Consider the following 20,260-nt stretch of genomic DNA (forward strand, 5'->3'; position numbering starts at 1 on the left):
TTAAATTAAAGGCTCTTTATCTAAATGTGTACAATATTCACAAAATGCTTGATGATTTGAAGGCACATATCAAAGCAAATGAGCATGATTTAAACTACTATTACAAAGGCATAGCTACACAGTGACCAAAATTGAGAGGTGAATACCCAAGGATATTCAGCTTTAAAGAGCGAGAGGCACAAAGGGAAACAAAGTGGGGTAGCACTCCTAACGAGGGATGAGATCAGCACATTAGTCAGAAAGAATCTTGGATCAAAGGATCAAGATGTAGAATCAGTTTGGGTGAAGCTAATAAACAACATGGGACTTCTTGGTTTTCAGGGGTTACGTTATGGGGAGAGTAGATAAATTGGGCTTCTTTTCTCGAGAATTTAGAAGTTTAAAAGTTGATTTGATTGAAGTCTTCAAGGTATTAACAAGTAAAGACAAGGTAGATAAATTGTTTCCACTGGTTAGAGATTCTAGAATTAGGGGGAGTATCTAAAAGTTAGGGCCAGACTGTTCGAGAGAAATATCAGAGTTAACGTCTTGGGTCTGGTGACCCTTCCTTCGAACGTTCTAAGGAAGGGTCACCAAACTTGAAACGTTAACTCTGATTGCTCTTAACCTGCCAGGCCTGCTGAGCTTTTCTGGCAACTTCTGTTTTTGTTTCTGATTTACAGCATTCATAGTTCTTTTGGTCTTTATTCAAGAGAGATGTTAGGAAGCACCTCTACGTGCAAACTGTGGTAGAGGCTTGCAACTCTCTTACACAAACGGCAGTTGATGCGAGATTAGTTGGTGATTTTACGTCTGAGATAGATAATTTTTTCGTTAAGCAAAGGTATCGAGTAATATATGGCAAGGTAGGTACGTGAAGTTAGGCCACAGATTGACCATAATCCCAGTTAAGTAGCTGAATGAGTTACTTCTGTTTCTGTTCCTTGTATAAGGGGCAGAAAATATTGACAGGAGGTGTTTTCGGTTACCAAACAATGATAAAGTGCTGTAACTGCAAGATGTGGGAGCTGATGGACCACATTGTGGTTCACAGTGACCACATCTGCAGCAAATATTGTTGCTTGAGGAACTCTGGTTTGGAGTTATAAGCTGGAGCCTGAACTTTAAACACTGTGACTGTTCAGGGAGGGGGAGAGTTAGCTGGATGTTGTGCTTCAGGGGATAGTCACGGGTTTGAATTTGTGGGACATTAGTACCATTTCTGAGGAAGGAGGGACCTGTTCTGATGGAATGGCCTCCACCAGAATCATGCTGGGACCAGTATCCTGGCAATTGAGTTACCTAGCATAATTGTTTCCACTAAACTGGTTTAGTTGCATAGAAAATTATGGAAAACATCAGAGGTTAATAATGTTGCAGAACAATAATAGGACAGAGAGTATGGAAAGGGTCAGGAATATAACTTTGGGAACAGCAAGGTGAGGGGGAAGGTGGATGTAAGACCAAAGGCGTTGTACTTAGTTGCACGCATTATACGAAACAAGGTAAATGAGCTTGTAGCACAGATTAAAATTCGCACCTACGATCTAAGTATCGGTGACGTGGCAACAAGGGTAACAGTACTGACAAATAAATACCCGAGGATTCATGTCCTATTGAAGAGACTCACAGATAGCCAGAACTGCCATGGTAGTAATAAATGAAACTAGACTGATAGCAAGAAGTGTACAGGGTCGAAAGGCGTAGCATCTGTGTGGGCAGAGCTGAATAATTACATAGACAAAAAAGATCCTGATGAGAGTTATGTACCGGCCTCCTTGCAATAATCAGGACCTGGGCAGAAGATAAGTGAGGCAATAGAGAAAGCTTGTAAGAAAGGCACTATTATAATAATAGTGGACTGCAATATGCAGGAGTTAAATCAGCCAAACCAGATGAACTATCTCCTAAGTACTGAAGGACATAGTTAAGGAGATTATGGAGGCATTTTTGGTGATTTTTCAGGAATCACTGGATCCCAGAGGACTGGAAAATGGTAAATGTAATACCCCTGGTTAAGAAGGACAGGGGACAGAAGACAGGAAACTATAGGCTGGTTATAGACCTTGGTCATTGGTAAGATTTTAGAATCCATTATAAGGATTAGATTGAGGAGTACTTGAAAGTGTATCATGGAATTGAACTGAGCTAGCAAGGTTTCACAAAGAGGAGGTCATGCATGATAAATCTGAAAGAATTCTGTGAGGATGCAGCAAGTAAGTTAGACAAAGTGGAGCCAGTGGATGTGATGGTTCCGTTTCTTGTCCAGTGGATGTGATCTGTTTGGAATTCCAAAAGGCCTCGAGTGGATGTGATCTGTTTGGAATTCCAAAAGGCCTCTGACAAGGTGTTGTCAAAAAGGTAAAAACCCACATATTTAGGGGAAAGGTATAGCATAGATAGAGGATTTGTTGATTGGCAGAGGGTAGAGAGTAGGGATAAAGTGGTCTTTACCAAGATGGCATCCAGTTAAGAGTGGAGTTCCGCAGGGGTACATGTTGGGACCACAACTATTCGTTTGTTCAAAGTAACTAAGGACATTGATGTTATGTTTGCAGATGTCACAAAAATAGATGAAGGAACAGGTAGTGTTGAGGAAGCAGGGAGACCACAGAAAGACTTGGACAGACTAGGACAGAGGGCAAAGAAGTGGCAGATGAAATACAACATGGGAAAGTTGAGGTTATTCACTTTGTTAGGAAGAATAGAGGCATAGACTAATTTATAAATGGGGAAAACTTTTACAAATAAGAAAGACAAAGGGACTTGGGTCCTAGTTCAGGATTCTCTTGAAGTGAACATACAGGTTCAGTTGGTACTTAGGAAAGCAAATGCAGAGTTCACATCATTTCAAGAGGGTGGGACTACAAGAGCAGAAATATACTGCTGAGGCTGTATAAGGCTCTGGTCAGACTGCATTTGGAATATTCTAAGATATTTTGGGTTATGTGTCTAAGGTGTGCTGGCATTATCAGGGGCCCCGAGGAGATTGACAAGAATGATTCCGGGGTTGAAGGGTTTATCTTATGAGGAACAATTGACAACTCTGGGTCTGTATTCGATTGAATTTAGAAGGCTGATGGGTGATCTCACTGAAATTTATAGAATACTAAGAGACCCAGATAGAATGGACAGAGCAGATGCCTCCACTGGTAGGAGAGACTAGAACCTGAAGACACAGCATCAGAGTGAAGGGATGACACTTTAGAACTGCTATCAGGAGGACTTTCTTCAGCCAGCATGTGGTTAATCTGTGGAACTCATTGCCACAGAGGGCTGTGGAGGTTAAGTAATTGAATGTATTTAAGATAGAAATGGATAGGTTCTTAATTATTAGGGGAATCAAGGCAGGAGGAAGAAATTGAGAAACCCATCAACCATGATCGAATGGCAGAACGTGATAGGCCGAATAGCTTAATTCTGCTTCTGTGTCTTATGGTCCAGTAATGTTGAGCAAAATGTAAATCAACAAATCGGAAATGCATGTAACATGGGTAATATAGCAATAATATACAATTTCAAATTAAACTAGACTAGGTATTTAAATCAGCATAAAGGTAGGGGCAGATGAATTCCCACAATGTATAACAGCTGAGCTTCTGGAGCAGTGCATTGAGGAGCCACCTAGGAGTCAGGCTATTCAGGTTTAATGTTGTGTAATGATAAAGGGTGAAATAATGACCTTGCTGTAAAGAAGCCTACTTCTGTTTCTGCATTTTCAGCCTTTCTGCCCTTCTCTTTTCTAATTTACCATGCCTCCAGATAAAAATTCTTCCCAATGGTTTTGCATGATGCCAGAAGACTCATTGAAGTTCCTTTCAAATATCAGCCCTACTTCCTCCATACAGGGCATTTAAGTGCTCAGAAAATGGTACAGCAAATCATAATCTGTTTCTCAGCCAATGGGATTGATCATTTATTTTTGACAAAACTTTTGGATATCCCCCAAAAACTCAGTGACATGGAGTTTAGCTCCTGGTCATTTCTGCATGGATTATACATATCAGGGCAGGGGTAAGTCTACAACTTGGTTGATCCACTAAGATTTTGTGAAACATTTCGTCTAATACTGCATGGTTTCTTCCACAAATTTATTACCAAAAAGGACTTTCCACTGTTGGGTTTGTTGCCACATTGTTCTTCATAGAGATATACAGCAGGGAAACAGACCCTTCTGTCCAACTTGTCAATGCTGACCAGATATCATAAATAAATGTAGCCCCATTTGTCAGCTTTTGGTCCAAATCCCTCCAAACCCTATTCATATACCCATCCAGATGCCTTTTAAATACTATAAGTGTACCAGCGTCCACCACTTCCTCTGGCAGCTTATTCTATACGTGTTCCATCCTCTGTGTGTACAAGTTGCCCCTTAGGTCCCTTTTAAATTATTTCCTTCTCACCTTAAACCTATGCCCTCTAGTTTTAAGCTCCCCCACCCCAGGAAAAGACTTTGGATAATCACCCTATCCATACTCCTCATGATTTTACAATCATCTATTAAGGTCACCTCTCAGCCTCTGATGCTCCAGGGAATATAACCCCAGCCTATTCAGCCTCTTCCTGGTGCTGAAACCCTCCAATTTAATAATTGCTTTCAACATATTTCTAACAATGAATGTTAAGCTGACCAGCCAATAGTTACCCGCTTTTTGCCTCCCTCCCATTTTGAATCAGGGTGTCACATGAATAGTTTTCAAATTCTCTGTTACTTCTCTGGATTCCAAGATTTTTTGAAAATTACAATCAATGCATCTACTATCTAGCTAGTTTCAATAGGATCCTGGGGTTAGAGCCACTAGAGCCAAGGATCTTATCTGTGTTTATCGCCATGGGCATGTCTAAAAATGCATCTTTAGTGTGGTGATAGTGCCTCATTCCTCCTGGTATTTTTAAGTATTAATGGTATATCTAGTAATTTTCCCTGTAAAGATGGATGCAAAATATCTGTTTAATGCCTTTCGGTTTGCAACAAACAACTACACCTCCCAGTCGTGAGCCATTTCAACTCCCCCTCCCACTCCTTGGACGACATGTCCATCTTGGGCCTCCTGCATTGCCACAATGATGCCACCGGAAAGCTGCAGGAACAGCAACTCCAATTTCACGTGGGAGCCCTGCAACCCAAGTGTATCAATGTGGACTTCACAAGCTTCAAAATCTCCCCTCCCCTGACCACATCCCAAAATCAACCCAGGTTGTCCTCGCCTCCCTCCTCAAGCCCCACGCCCGTCTCCTCCCCACTAACCTCATCCCACCTCCTTGACCTGTCCATCTTCCCTGGAACAACCTATCGCCTCCCTAACTCCCCACCTACATTCACCTTTACTGGCTCCGACCCCGGCTCTTTGACCTGTCTGTCTCCTCTCCACCTATCTTCTCCTTTATCCATCTTCTACCTGCCTCCCCCTCCATTTCAGAACCCCCTTCCCCTCCCCCATTTCTGAAGAAGGGTCTAGGCCCAAAACGTCAGCCTTCCTGCTCCTCTGATGCTGCTTGGCCTGCTGTGTTCATCCAGCTCTACACCTTGTTATCTGAGATTCTCCAGCATTGGCAGTTCCTACTATCTCTGTTTAACTCCTTTTCCATTTTTATTTGTTCCTCGTAATCATCTCCCTAGTTTCATTTTCTAAGAAGCCTATGTCCCTTTGACCTCTAACTTCCTTTTTATATAGTTGAAGAAGATCTTATTGTCAGTATGTACTGGATACCGAATTTATGTTGGTCTCTGGGGCTGTCACTGATTTTAGCCTCCTTATATGCTTTTTCTTTCAACTTCATGCTCTCTTTAACTTGTTTGGTAAGGCATGGTTGGTGATATATATTTTTGCCAAGAGCTATGTACTGTCTTATTATGTCTACTGCTGCTTGCTAACTGTTCTTACCTGCTAATCTATCTACCCAGTCTACTTTAGCTAACTCTATCCTCATTTCATTGTAATTCCCTTTGTTTAAGTTATGCATAGTTGTTTTGGACCCAAGTTTCTCGTTCTCAAACTCAGTGTTAAATTCCATCATGAACGCAACTTCCTCGGGGATCTTTCACTCTGAGGTCATTTATTAAACGTGTCTCATTACCCATTACCTGTTCCCTGGTTGGCTCCTTGACCCATTAATCTAGGAAACTGTATTTAATGTAGTGTCTGAAGTTGTGGTCTTGGCTATCTTTCCAATTTGATTGACCCAATAAACCTGAAAATTAAATTTGCCCATAATTATTACCCGCTTTTTACATGCTCCTCTTATTTGTTGATTTATTCCATTTTCTGTGGCTACTTCTTGAATCTCCATACACCACTACTTCTACCAGTGTTTTCTTTTCCTACTGTGACTTACTTCCATCCAAATAGACTGTATATCATCTAAGCCTGGATCATCTGTCACAGCTGCCCTCATTTCATCCATTATTAATAGTGCTATCCCACTACCTTTTCCTTCCATCCTGTCTTTCTGAAAGGTCAATGTCCCTGAACGTTAAGCTTCTAGATTTGATCTCCATGTAACCATATATTCGTAATGGCAATGAGATCATATCAGATTACCTCATTTGTGCCATCAGTTTGTACTGCACTTAATCTCAAAAACTCTGCCACTGAATAATCCTGAGAATGCAATCTTTTGTGGTCCAGTTGTTTAACTTCTTTCTTAAAAGTTTGACCGGAGGACCTGTTTTCCTTTCTAAGTCGTTACTTCAATATGTACCACAACTTTTGACTGTTGTCTGTTCCCGTTGACTGTTGTGAACCTGGTCTGTCACAACGATTTACCAATACAAAAAAAGGGTTTCCCACTTAAGGAGAAAGACTTGGATTTTTAGTGCAAACTCAAAATGGTCAGTATGACCCAAGGTATTTTACATCCAGTTAAGTACTTTTAGTCACTGTTGAAACTTATGGAAGAAATGTTCTCAAGGAATGAGAAAGAGCAAGTCAGCAATTTGTTTTGAACATTGTTCTCGATTCTAATTTTGTAAGTTTGCTGTGAGTCTTTTAAATATTTTATAAAATTTACTAATTTGATTTTATATTTTGTAAAAAGCAGCATTCAAGTTCAAATCATCAGCAAGTAATTGCAGGACATGTTCCAACAGAGCCAGGAGATGGCAGCAGACACGAAGGTATGACCAAGCACAGACATTTCCTCATTGGTTTTTGGTATGTTATGAATATATATATTTGCAGAATAGATTCAATGTGTACAATAATACAGTTTAAAATGTGTGTCTCACCAGTATCCTCTTTCAGTTAAGAGAGCAAAAAGCACACTCTGAGAGTTCACTTGTGATTGGTATGAATGTTACTTCATGCATATCTCACTAGAAATGCAATTTTAAGAGCAGCTGATAAACTTAATTTCTCTTATATTAGATGAATTTTGTGCTTTAAATATGATTGTGGCTGCAGAGCAACATTTTGATTAATTTTGAAACCAGAAGTCTCGGCACAAGAGTAGGTTATTCAGCCCCTTGAACTTTTTTTCTCATTCGGTTATTTAGTGACTGATTTGTATATATATTTTGTTGACTAATCATTCAGTTTTAACCTTTAATATGTTGCCGAACTAAAATTTATCAATCTCATCTTTGTAATTTTCAGTTGATCTAGTACCAGCAGTATTTTTAGGGGACAATATTTCAAATGTCCTGTTATTGAAGAGTTGGATTTAATTTTACTGGAAGGCATGTTTGAAGGTGGTTGGCCCTGTAAAATAATGAGGGAAAATGAGAGTTAGAGTGCTTGATGTCTTCCCACTGCCATGCCATCTTGCTAGTGGCATGGAGGTGTGGATGCCTCTTCTGCCCAGAGGTCAATTAAAGCTCTTATCCTGATGGCATTAATATAATCCAAGCAGTGATGTGTCTCCCCCTGTGTGGGGAAACCACTATTCTGGGCACTTCTTGTCTCAAAGAGGAGCTCTCCATAGACAATGGGTGCCACTTTAGCTGTGGCTACCCTTTCCCTCAACAACCCCCTCTTTCTACCAAGCTCCTGCCTGGATTCCTTTGATAACCTCAAAACCCATTTCACTGGCTCTTACATTGTGTCTCTTTTTTGGTGTGCAGTCTCAGCAATACCAACAATTTCCAGCAGTGCGATTTTGGCCCAGCTGAAATGCTGGCTGTCTAATTAACTCTTAAGATTGGCCTCCCTTATATTGGATTCCATCTGAGTTCACTTGCACCAAACAACACTCTACCATAGTGGAAATGTTGTTTTCCCTTTACATTAGTATCATTATGAATTGTCCTAATGAGTGCCTAGGCTGTGCAATCTGTCCCCTGATTTTGCCCTTTCACTGCAAGTATTGTTCTGTCAATCTGCTCTATGTTCCCTCAAAGCAATTATGTATTTCCTGCAGTGTGGTGTCCAGAATTGAATGTAGTACTCCAGATGCAGCCTAACCAGAGCTTAAATCACTGTAGCACACCTTTTTATATTTGAGTTCCCTTACCAAAAAGACCAGAATTTCATGCAATTTTTTTAATGCTTTTGTTTTAGTTATTTCTGTAAATGTATCTATTCCTTCAGTTCTTATCTTTACAGCATTTGGAAAATATGCTGATCTGTCTGGCCTGTGTACAAAGAAATGAATCTCACACTAGCCGAATTGAATTTCAACTGCCATAATGTTATCCATTCATATAGTTATTTGCTAGTACAGACTTTTTGAGTCTTGCTGGATAAAATATGCATTTTGTCAAAGCTTTTTGTCTTATATGCATCAGGATGGCTCACAATAGAAAATCACATTTATGATATGGACGAGGGGAGTGTTGATTGGTTGACAGGTGAACTCTGATGATGATGTTGCCAGGGAGAATGCATTAGTTCATGATAACTGACAGTTAGCTGCCTAGCTTTGTGCAAAATTTGAAACCAGGCAGGTTGGCTCTGGAAATGGCATTGCCCTGGGAAATGAACCAGCCTGTTTTGTTAAGTTAAAGCAAGTGTGGAGTGTGCACGTGTTCTTTGCCTCACAAAATAGGTGGACACCTGGAACTCCCCTTACCCCCTATATATCTCAGATCCCTGTTAATCACCTCTCTCTGACTAGTTCTCCTTTCTTGGATGTCGTCTTGAACCGTCAGACTTATAGCCACCACCCTGACTCCTCCGAACCAGACATTGCCTACCCTATAGACACTGGCCTGAATCCTTGAACTTGGCACTGACCCCGCTCCCCAAACCTTCCATCTCCTCATCTCCCAACCCCCACCCAAATCTGTCCAGGTGAGGGATGTAAATCCAGATTGATATTTCCTAATTTCATCTGAATGAGACTACTACTTTCTAATTTCAGCTGGTAGGATGCAAGAGTTCTTCTTGACAGGAAAGGAATAAATTACAGTATGTGATTGATGTCATGCATTTCTAACTTGGTAATTTCAGAGTTCTGCTTGTAAGTTATCTCTCAACATTGATAGAGAATAGTAGGCATTGGGATGTTAGGAACGTGTCTAATTAAATGACGGAGGTTAAAAATGGTAAGTATTCTCCATAGCTTTCTTTGCAAAAGTATATAGATAAATAGAGGGAGGAACTCTTCCATTTCTCAAAAATCAAAGTTAGCGGACACAAGCACGATAGAAAGATGATCTATATAAATGCAGCTATGGTTACCTAGGAGTTATTATGCTTACGTGACTTGCAATAGTCAAATTGTAATCTGAATTCTCATTATGTAGGAAATGATGTTTTGATTTCCCGGTATACTAAAGGACAGAAAGAAGCAAAGAAAGCTATTGTCAAGAGGTACGTTGCTAGGCACCTATTTTAATATCTTGTGGTACTGTTTCGGCGTGGAATAAACAGAAATCAATAGATAATTTCTTCTTCATCCACAGCCATGCTCAGAAATGTCAATTGTACCTTTTGATGTAAGGAAAAAAACGTGAAATAACTCTTGAGGGAAGATAAATTGTTTTTCTTAGCTTTGGATGTGCCGATTTACTGCACTTGACTGTATTGTTACAACATGGAGTCAGTTAAATCAAATTAGCCTCACCGTTTCTGCATTCATGGCACAGTAAAATTTAACACTCAATGACCCTCAAAATTGCCCAAATGGTTCTTAACCAGCTTTCTTCAAATAACAAATCAGACACTAAGTTGATGGCTTAAACAAAATAATTAATAATTTATTCACAATACAGTAGTGTTTACAGAAAAAAAAGTTAAAACAAGGTAATCTAATAAAATAAAACAAACTACTGTGGATGCTGGAAATCTGAAATAACGACTAAAATTGTGGAGAAACTCGGGTCTGATAGCATCTGTGGAGAAAAAGTAGACTTGATGTTTCAGGTCCAATGACTCTTCATCAGAATGTAATCTAATTAATGTCTATGATTTAAACCCAATCTTTGTTGATTCTAGTCCCCACCCCCTCATAAACAGACAGACAGACATATTTAAGGAATGTATTGAAAGTAAGTAAATGAGATGTGGTAACACAGGCATATGGTATTGTATCTTGTTGGGATTGCTAGACTCCAGTCAATGCAAATAGCTTCCACTAGACGCTGAGGAATGTTCACTTAATATTTATAACTGAGATTCTATTCTCTGAACTTTCTAATTATTTTCCCCGATTGGTTATTGCACCTGATGCTAGCTTTTCTGATTCATGAACCAGAACATCCTGATGCCAATACTTCTCAACTTTTTACTGTTTTAAAATACATTCTGCCTTTGTTTTTATTCTACCAAAGAGAGTAATTTCATTCTTTTTCTCTTTATTCATTCATGGGATGAAGGTGTTGCTGGCTCAGCCAGTATTTATTGCCCCCTCCTAATTGCCCAGAGAGCAGATATGAGTCAACCACGTAGCTATAGGTCTGGAATCATATGCAGATCAGATCAGGTAAGGATGGCAGTTGCCTTCCCTAAAGGACATTAGTGAACCAGATGGGTTATTCGGACAACTGGCAACGGATTCATGGTTATCGTTATTCTGTTAATTACAGATACTTTTATTCAATTCAAATTCCACCAGCTGTCGTGTCAAGATTCAAAGCCAGGGTCCCCAGAACATTACTTGGGTCTCTGGATTAACACTCCAGCAATGATACCACTAGACCATTGCCTTTTAGTCACACTAAATTCCATCTGCCATGTTCTTGCCCATTGCCTGGCTTGTCCAAGTCCCCTCGAAGCCTCCTTACAATTTTTTCATTACCTTATACTCCCAACTAAAATATTACAATTGGTTCACATATCGAAATCATTTACATGGATTATGAGGAACTGTGGGCCTCACACTGATCCTTGTGGTGCTTCAACACTAACAGCCTGTCATCCTGAGAATGACCTGTTTATTGCTATGCTCTGCTTTTTGTCTGTTAACCAGTTCTCAATCTATGTTATCCCCAAATCTAAATTTTCTAATTGTTCTAAATTATTTCCTTTGGCCTCAACTAATCCTTAACTTGTGTTGCTAGTTTTGTTTTTACGCGTTTCCGTCTGGTATGTATATTTTTTGTGCACTGTTTACCCCTCCTCTGAAATAATTTTGTACATTTTCCCAATCCACCGTTTTCAATTTGCATCTCATATCTTGGGGTGACACGGTGGCTCAGTGGTTAGCACTGCAGCCTCACAGCGCCAGGAATGCAGGTTTAATTCCAGCCTCGGGTAGTTGTCTGTGCGAAGTTTGCACATTCTCCTCGTGCCTGCGTGGGTTTCCTCTGGGTGTTCCAGTTTCCTCCCACAGTCCAAAGATGTGCAGGCTAGGTGGATTGGCTATGCTAAATTGCCCGTAGTGTTCAGTGGTGTGTGGGATATAGGGGGATGGATCTGGATGGGATGCTCCAAGGGGCGGTGTGGACTTGTTGGGCCAAAGGGCCTGTTTCCACACTGTCGGGAATCTAATCTAATCTAATCTAATGTTCATAATTTTATTTTGTTCAAATTTAAGACCCTATTTTCAGAATGAAGAATATCACATTCAAATTTATTGTGAAATTCTATCATATTAAAGTCATTATTTTCCAAAGGCTTCTTTACCACAGATTAAAATAACCTTGTTCCTAATTTGTTTTTCAATAAATTGGTCCAGAAATCTGGCTCGTGCACACTGCAGGAATTCATCTTCTGTGGCTGTTGTGCTGATTAGGTCTACTCAGTCTCTGTGTAAATTTGAAGTTGCCTGTTATTATTGTATTACCCATGTTACATGCATCTGATTTCCCGAGTGATACTATGCTCAAAATTGCTATTCTTGTTTGGTGGCCCATGAACAATTCTCACCAATATTTGCTGACCCCTGCTGTTTCTTAGCTCCACCCAAACTGATTCTACATGTTGATCTTTTGATCCAGGATTGTCTTTCTTAAGATGTTCATCTTGCCTCTTAGTAAGAGTGCAACTCGTCTTCTTTTTCTTTTTGTCTATTCTTCTTAAATGATGAATATTCTTGGATACACCGTATCCATTAGTCACTCTGTAGTGACAATTCAGTTATTAAACAAGTATCTCAATTTGTGCCTTTTAAATCATCAATCTTTATCCAAATGCTGCATGAATTCGAATAAGTGCCTTCTGACAATTTTATTATTAATCCGAATTCTGATCTTATTTGATGCTTGCTTTTGTATTGTCTGTTTTCTAGTTTTGCTTACTTCTTTTCTACTTCAATTTATCAGTTTTGCTTTTCATTTGTATGAGGTTCCTAGGGTTTCTATCCCATTGTCAGTCTGGTTTTAAACCCTCCCCAATAGCACTAGCAAATCTCCCTGTGAGGATTAATCCAGGTCACGTTAAGATGCGGCCTGTTCACTGAAGAAAGGAAAGTAGCCTTCCTTTCTTCTACTTTTTGCGCTCTCTAGTGTTTGATTTTTACTTTGGTACAGATAAGCTGTCTTCTGTTTTGAGGTTGGTTGGCTTGCCGAGCTGGTTTGTTATTCTGCAGACTTTTCATTACCCTGCTGGGTGACATCATCAGTGCAGCCTCCACTGAAGTGTCGGTGTGTTTTCCCGCCTGGTCTTCTGTTTTTCATTTCGTTCATTTGTAATACTAAGGTTTAGCAGTTCAGATCAGCTGAACAGAATGTATAGCCTGTGCTGTGGAAAGCTATGATGCATGGCGTGTCCTTGACAAACATTGCTATAGAAAGTGTTAGCAACTGAACAAGCTTGAGATCCAAAATCGAGCAGGGTCTGGAGATACCAACCTGACTCCAAACTGGTCCCAATGTCTCAGAAATCTAATGATCTCCCTTGTATTCCAGTTCTGTAGTCACCTATTCCATCAATTAAGTCTAATATTTCAGGTGTTTACTTGCAAATGGGACTTGGAATAATTCTGAGATTATTGCCTTTGAGGCCCTGCTTTCTAACCTTCTCCCTAAAATCTGCTTTCAAGTCTGATATCTTTCCTACCTAAGGCATTGATACTAGTGTGGATCATTTGACTGCCAGTTGTTCAGCCTCCCCCAGAAGAATGTCCTGTAGCCATTCTGTTACATCCTTGGCTCAGCTAGCATGGAGGCAAAGTACCATCCAGGCGTCATTTCCCCAGCAACAGAGATACCTGTCTTTCCCCCGAACTAATGAATACAGATCATCTTTTCCACAACTGTCCATTTGAATCACCCATAGTGCCACAGGTTTAACCTTTACACTGAGGAACCATTGCCCTCATGAGCATGCAAAACAAAAAAGAGATTACCTAGTGAGATTGACTACGATCTTCTGCACTACCTACCTGGTTCTTTTAGACTGTCTGGTGGTCATCCAATTTTACTTGCCAGCGTATTACTGAGGTTCTGTGTCATCACCTGTTGTTCTTTTCAAGTTGAAGTTACAGCAACCAGATTGGACTGGTTAGTGACCTGTCTCATTAGTTGCTCTCTGGAAGTGGCTGTTAATTTTGCCAAAGGCTAAAAGAAGCTTGATTCATACCATAAAAAACAGTTAAATGTTAAATGCAATTAGACCAGAACCCTGAAGAAGAGACGTATTGAACTTGAAATATTAATTTTTTGTCTCTCCACAGATAGGACCAGACCAGCTGAGTTTCTTTAAGCCCATTTTGTTTTTATTTTGTGTCTGCTCACGCTGTTCGTTATCTACACTTTAACCTACCGCCCAGCAGCCAAAGCTAATGTTGTCACCAGAGAAAGCTAATCTGCATCAAAGAAAAATGCTTTTTGGTTGATTACTCCCCACTCCCAGCTCCTCTTGTCTCATTTGCTTCCCATCCTGTGCACCTGCCACTTGCTACCCCTCTTGTGGATCCTCCTATGGCCACTTCTAATCCTTAAACCTTTGCCTGCCAGCCCCACATACTAATCAGCCTCCTGAGTGGTGTGATGCTGAGGGGAATCAGTGAGGGCAATGATAAATGGAACAAGTTGTGGAGTGGTGAGGGGCTGGGGAATGGGAAGTGACAGGTGGCAATGAGGGCAGCAAGTGTGGTGACAAGGGGCTGGTAGAGAAATAGAAAATGGTGTGACAGGTGAGGTGCTGTGCTGTGGCAGTTTAGTCAGTTGTACAAACCTCCTGTTTCAGTGTGTGCGAATGGTCAATGACATTGAAGTGCTGACATGCTGTTCTAGTCTGTTGGCAAGACATAATGACTCGCATGTGTATAATGTGATTAATATGTTACAGAAATATTCCATTATGTGTCTGTGTATCTTTATTTCAGAATGTTAAAGATTTGTTTATGTGGTAGCAAAAATAGTGGACAGTAGCAGTAGCTCCAAGAGATTCTCCCGTTTTCAAGCACAATTGGTTTGTCCTTGCCAGCAACATTTTCACCCCAGGAATAAACATAAAACAAGATTGGATACTTTTCTGCGTTTTGTCTAATTAAGCAATATTTTCCCCACCTAATACAGTAAGATGCAGAAAAGCCCAATAGGGAAGAAGGTCAAAGTACAGCTACTGCACAAATCTTCTGTCACAGACTTGGATTCTTTTACACGTGATGAGAAAGAGATCCATCATCACTTCAATTCTGTCACAACTACAGCAGCTGCAACTGCAGCAGCCGTTGTTGCCACTGCACCTCTCCTTAAGGTTAGTGAAATCTATGTGTTGTATTTTCAGTCATGCATATAGTATGGTCTGGAATTGCATATAGTTTGTCATTTTGCTAGTGATAAATTTTCTATAGCATATTGCTAATGTTAATCTTGGTAGTTTTATGTGGAAGTTACTAGCACTATTTGACAATAATATTTTTATTTAATATTAAAGTACTTCTTGATAAATGGCCAGATATAGTCTCAGTCATGACCTAAGCACAAAATGTTTTGGCCATCCAATCATAGTGAAATTCGATGATTGCATCTTTTTTTTTTCAATATTGTTGGAATTGTTTGGCTGGCAATAACTCTGCGAAAGTTCATTTAATGTCCTGTGGAGTACTATAACCATTCCATTTTTTTTTCACCTCCTTTTGTTTATTAATTCAGGATTTATGACATAACAACATTATATGTTAGCAACACATTACAGCAAATAGACCATAAGACTATAAGAAGTAGGAACTGGAGTAGGCCATTTAACCCCTTGAGCCTGCTCTACCGTTCAATAGGATCGTGGCTGATCCAGCGCTGCTCATGTCCATTTTACTGCACTTTGCCTGTAACCCTTGATTCCCTTACTAATCAGGAATCTATCTATCTCAGTCTTAATACACACAAGGTCTCCGCCTGCCCAGGCCTCCGGGCAACCAATTTCCAAAAACACTCAACCATGTGAGAGAAGAAATTCCTCTTCATCCCTTGATTTACCCATTTATTTTGAGACTAAGCCTTCTGGTCCTAGGTTCCCCAAGAAAGGGAAACATCCTCTCACATTTATCTTGTTAAACCCCTTACAGAATTCTAGATGTTTCAATGAAATCACCTCCTTTTTCTTCTAACCTCATGATTACAGTGTCTCTGTCCTGGGGGTTATCCTCATGAATCTTCTCTGAACTGCCTCCAGTGAAATGATACCTTCCTTTAAATAACGGGACCAAAATTGCTCACAGTACTCCAGATGTGAACTTATCAGCACCTTCTGCAGTTGTAGTAAGACTTCCCTACTTTCGTACTTCAAGCTTTGAAATAAGGGCCAAAGTTCAAAAGCCTCCTTGATTACCTGCTACATCTGTGTGTAAGGTAGCTCTGATACCTCTCGCTCCTTCCTGATCCCCTCTGTCTCCGTCTCTGGTGACCACCTCGAAACTGATATCTGTTTCAAGCCCACCAACTCCCACAGCTACCTGGACTACACCTCCTCTCCCCCACCTTCCTGCAAAAATGTGATCCCCTGCTCACAACTCCTCTGCCTCCGCCACATCTGCTCCCAAGATGAGGTGATGCGTTCCCGAACATCTCAGGTATCTTTGTATTTCAAGGACTGCAACTCCCTTCCCCTTCAGTGGTCAAAAACGCCCTCGACCACATCAGTACATTTCCTGCACCTCAGCCCTCGCAACTCGAAAACAGAATTCCCCTTGTCCTCATGTATCACCCCATTAACCTGCGGATTCAACGCATCATTATCTGCCATTTCCACCGCCTGCAATCTGACTCCACTACAAAGGATATATTTCCCTCCCCACCCTTAGCTGCCTTCTAGAGGGACCAGTCTCTCTCCGACTCCCTTGTCTGCTTCACACTCTCCACTAGCCCCACCACCTTGCCCTGCAACCGCAGGAGGTGCTGCACCTGCCCCTACACCCTGCACCACCCCCCCACCTCACCTCCATCCCAGGCCCAAAAAAACCAAGATGTTCACCTGCACATCCGCTAACATGGTTTATTGTTTCTGTTGTTCCGGATGTGGCGTCCTTTACATCGGTGAGACCAAGCAGAGACTCGGAGACCCCAAAACTGAACACCTACGCTTGGTTCATGACAAATGACAACGTCTCCCAGTCGCGAACCACTTCAACTCTCCTCCCACTCCCCGGACAACATGTCCATCCTGGGCCTCCTCAGTGTCACAACGATGCTACCCAGAAACTGGAGGAACAACACCTCATCTTCCGCCTTGGAAGTCTACAACCCAATGGTCTCAATGAGGACTTTACTAGCTTCAAAATCTGCCCATCCCAGGACTAGACCCCCCTCTTATCCCCGCCTCCTTGACCTGTCCCGCCTATCCGCTGCACTATCTACCTGCTATCACCACGCCCTCCCCCTCTTTATTCCCCTCCCCCTCCCTAAAAGGGTCCCAATCCGAAGTGTCATCTTTCCTGCTCCTCTGATGCTGCCTGGCCTGCAGTATTCCTCCAGCTCTATGCTGTGTTAAATATCTTCCTTGTTTTGAGAGATCAAACACCATCTGCCAAATATTTGCTCCCTCCTTAACTTATCTGTATCTCTTTGCATGTTTTATGTATTCTCCTCATTGCTTGCTTTCCTTTAAATCTTCTTGTCAGCAAAATTGCTTGAATCCCATTGGATCTGTCATTAATACAGATAGTTAAAATTTGAGATTCATGCACTGATCCCTGCCATTCTGCACTATTTATAGTTTACTATCTTGAAAATTTCGCAGTTATCTCAATTGTTTGTTTCCTGTGAGTTAGCCTGTCCTTTATCCACTCTAGAGTGTCACCCCAAACACCACGATGTCCTTTCCAGCAACCTTGTGTGTAGAATTTTATTCATATCTTTTGGATGCACATTAGTTTCTGTTTATCCACCCTACTTGTTACATCTATAAAGAACCGTAATAAATTTATCAAACATGATTTTGCTTTCACAAAACTTTGTTGACTCTGATGGTATGATCACTTCTTAACTGTCCAACTTAGTCTTTTAATAATGGACTCTTGCAGTTTCCAGTGACAGGCGTTTGGCTAACTGGCCTTTATGTTGCAGCTTTCTGAGTCCCCTCTTTGTTCAACAGGGATATAATCTGATGGGGCCTTGCTAGAATTTAAAGAATTTTGAAAGATTACAACCAGTGTATCTACCATCTCTGCAACCAGTTCTTTTAAATTGTGTCTAATTATCTTGGTTGAGTTTTTTGAAGAAGTAACAAAGGACTGATGAAAGAAGAGCGGCAGACATGATCTATCACTTCTAGGGGATTTCAGTTTAGATTCATATTAACTTTCCTAACACTTTTGTGATATGTATTCTTTCAGATTCTTTCTTCCCTACGCCTATTGATTGTCTTCTACTCTTCGATCCTTTTTGCATTTTCACCTGTGTAGATTGATACAAACTACTTTCTGAAAGCCTCTATTATTTTCCTGTTCTCAATTATTAGTTCCTCAATCTTCCCCTGTAGCTTTAGTGACGGATTTCCTTATTAGATATTTGTGGAAGGTTTAATTGTCTGCTTTTATATTTCTTGCTCGTTTTCTTTTAATTTCCAATATCAACTTTTTAAAAAAAAAAGTCATCCTTAGCTCATTTCCAAAACTTTCCCAATCTTCTGACCTACCACTAATCATTGCAGCATTGTACCCCTTTTCTTCCAGTTTGATACCATTCTTGACTTGCTTGGTTAGCCACAGATTATGCATCCTTCTGGTAGAGCCACTTTTTCAATTAAATACGTCATTTTTGCATGTTAAAATATATTTCCTTCATGTTTACTACTCGTACTCTGCTTGAAAATGTTGTCCCTTAGGGCTCTCTCAAATCTTTTTTCCTCTCACCTTAAACCTCTGCTATCCAGTTTTGGACTCCCCCACTCTTGGGAAAAGACCTTGCCAATATACCCTATCCATGCCCCTTGAGATTTTATAAACATCTGTAAGGTCACCTGTCAGCCCCCGATGCTGCAGGGTAAAATAGCCCCAGTCTATTCAGCCTCTCTCGATAGCTCAAACCCTCAACCCTGGCAACATGCTTGTAAATCTTTTCTGAACCCTTTCAAGTTTCAAAATGCCCTTACTATAGCTGGGAGACCAGAATTGCATGCAGGATTCCAAAAGTGGCTTAATCAATGACCTGTACAGTCGCAACATGGCTTCCCAACTCCTATACTCAATGTGCTGACCAATAAGGATGAGCATACTAATCTACCTGTGACTCCACTTTCAACGAACCATGAATTTGCTCCCCAAGGTTTCTTGGCTCAACAACAGAACTGAGGACGTCCCTGCCCTGATATGCCTTTCCAAATTGCAGCACCTCAGATTAGTCCAAATTAAAACCCATCTGCCACTGCTTAGCCCATTGGTCCATCTGATCAAGATCCCATTGTACTCTGAGGTAACCTTCTTCGCAGTCCACAATACCGCCACCTTGCTAACCCTACCTCTTACATCCATATCATTGAAATAAATAATGAAAAGCAGTGGACCTGGCACCAATCCTTGTGGCACACCACAGGTCACAGGCCTCCAGTTTGAAAAGAAATACTCCACCAGCACTCTCTGCTTCCTACCTTTGAGCCATTTCTGTGTCCAAATGGCTAGTTCTCCCTGTATTCAATGTAATCTAACCTTGCTAACCAGTCCACGGTGAGGAACCAGGTGGAACACCTTATAGAAGTCCATATAGATCACGTCTGCCGCTCTTCTTTCAGCAATCCTTTTTGTTACTTATTCAAAAAACTCAACCAAAATTGTTTTGTGTATAGGAAATTGTATCTAACTACGTTGACTATCCCTAATCACTTCTTTCTGTTCCAAATGCATGTAAATTCAACCCCTCAGGATTCCCTCCATCAACGTGCCCACTATTGATGCCAGGCTCACTGGTCTGTTGTTCCCTGGCATTTTCTTATCACCCGCTTTAAACAGTGGCACCACATTAGCCAACCTCCAGTCTTCGAGCAATTTACCTGTGGCTATTGATGATACAAATATCTGAGCAAGGCGCCCAGCGATCACTTCCCAAGCTTCCCATGGAGTTTTCGGGTACATCTGATCAGGCCCTGGGGATTTATCCACCTTTATGCATTTTAAGCTGTCCAGCATCTCCTCCTCTGTAGTATGAATGTTTGTTTTTCAAGATGTCGCTATTTATTTCTCCATGTTCCGGATCTTCCATATCCTTCACAGTAAACATTGATGAAAAATACTCATTTAGTATGTCCCTGTCTGCTGTGGTTCCAGGCATAGGCAGCCTTGCTGACCTTTCTTTGAGGGACTTTATTCTCTCCGTAGTTACCCATTTGTCCCTAATGTATTTGTAAAATCCCTTTGGATTCTCCTTAACCCTATTTGCCAAAGCTATCTCACATCCCCTTTTTGCCCTCTTGAATTCCCTCTTAAGTATACTTCTATTTCTTTTATACTGTTCTAGGCATTCACTTGATCTCTGCTGTCTGTACCTGACATATGTTTCTTTCTTTTTCTTGACCATTTTAGTTTG

The 20,260-nt window shown here is 40.8% G+C and overlaps 1 protein-coding gene across 2 annotated transcripts in view; it reads left to right on the forward strand.

Annotated features, from left to right (window-relative positions):
* The window catches only part of kiaa0586 (KIAA0586 ortholog), a 490,003-nt gene that overhangs the window by 17,114 nt on the left and 452,629 nt on the right, over nt 1-20,260 (forward strand). Inside the window, exons 3-5 of one of the 2 annotated variants that reach the window (XM_048537548.2) lie at nt 7,018-7,096; nt 9,665-9,731; nt 14,822-15,002. In XM_048537548.2, coding sequence (XP_048393505.1) covers nt 7,018-7,096; nt 9,665-9,731; nt 14,822-15,002 — 327 coding nt within the window. The remainder of the gene's footprint in view (nt 1-7,017; nt 7,097-9,664; nt 9,732-14,821; nt 15,003-20,260) is intronic. The other variant, XM_048537549.2, reaches the window with a different exon arrangement.

This window comes from Stegostoma tigrinum, chromosome 10, assembly GCF_030684315.1.
Source record: "Stegostoma tigrinum isolate sSteTig4 chromosome 10, sSteTig4.hap1, whole genome shotgun sequence".
Lineage (NCBI taxonomy): Eukaryota > Metazoa > Chordata > Chondrichthyes > Orectolobiformes > Stegostomatidae > Stegostoma > Stegostoma tigrinum.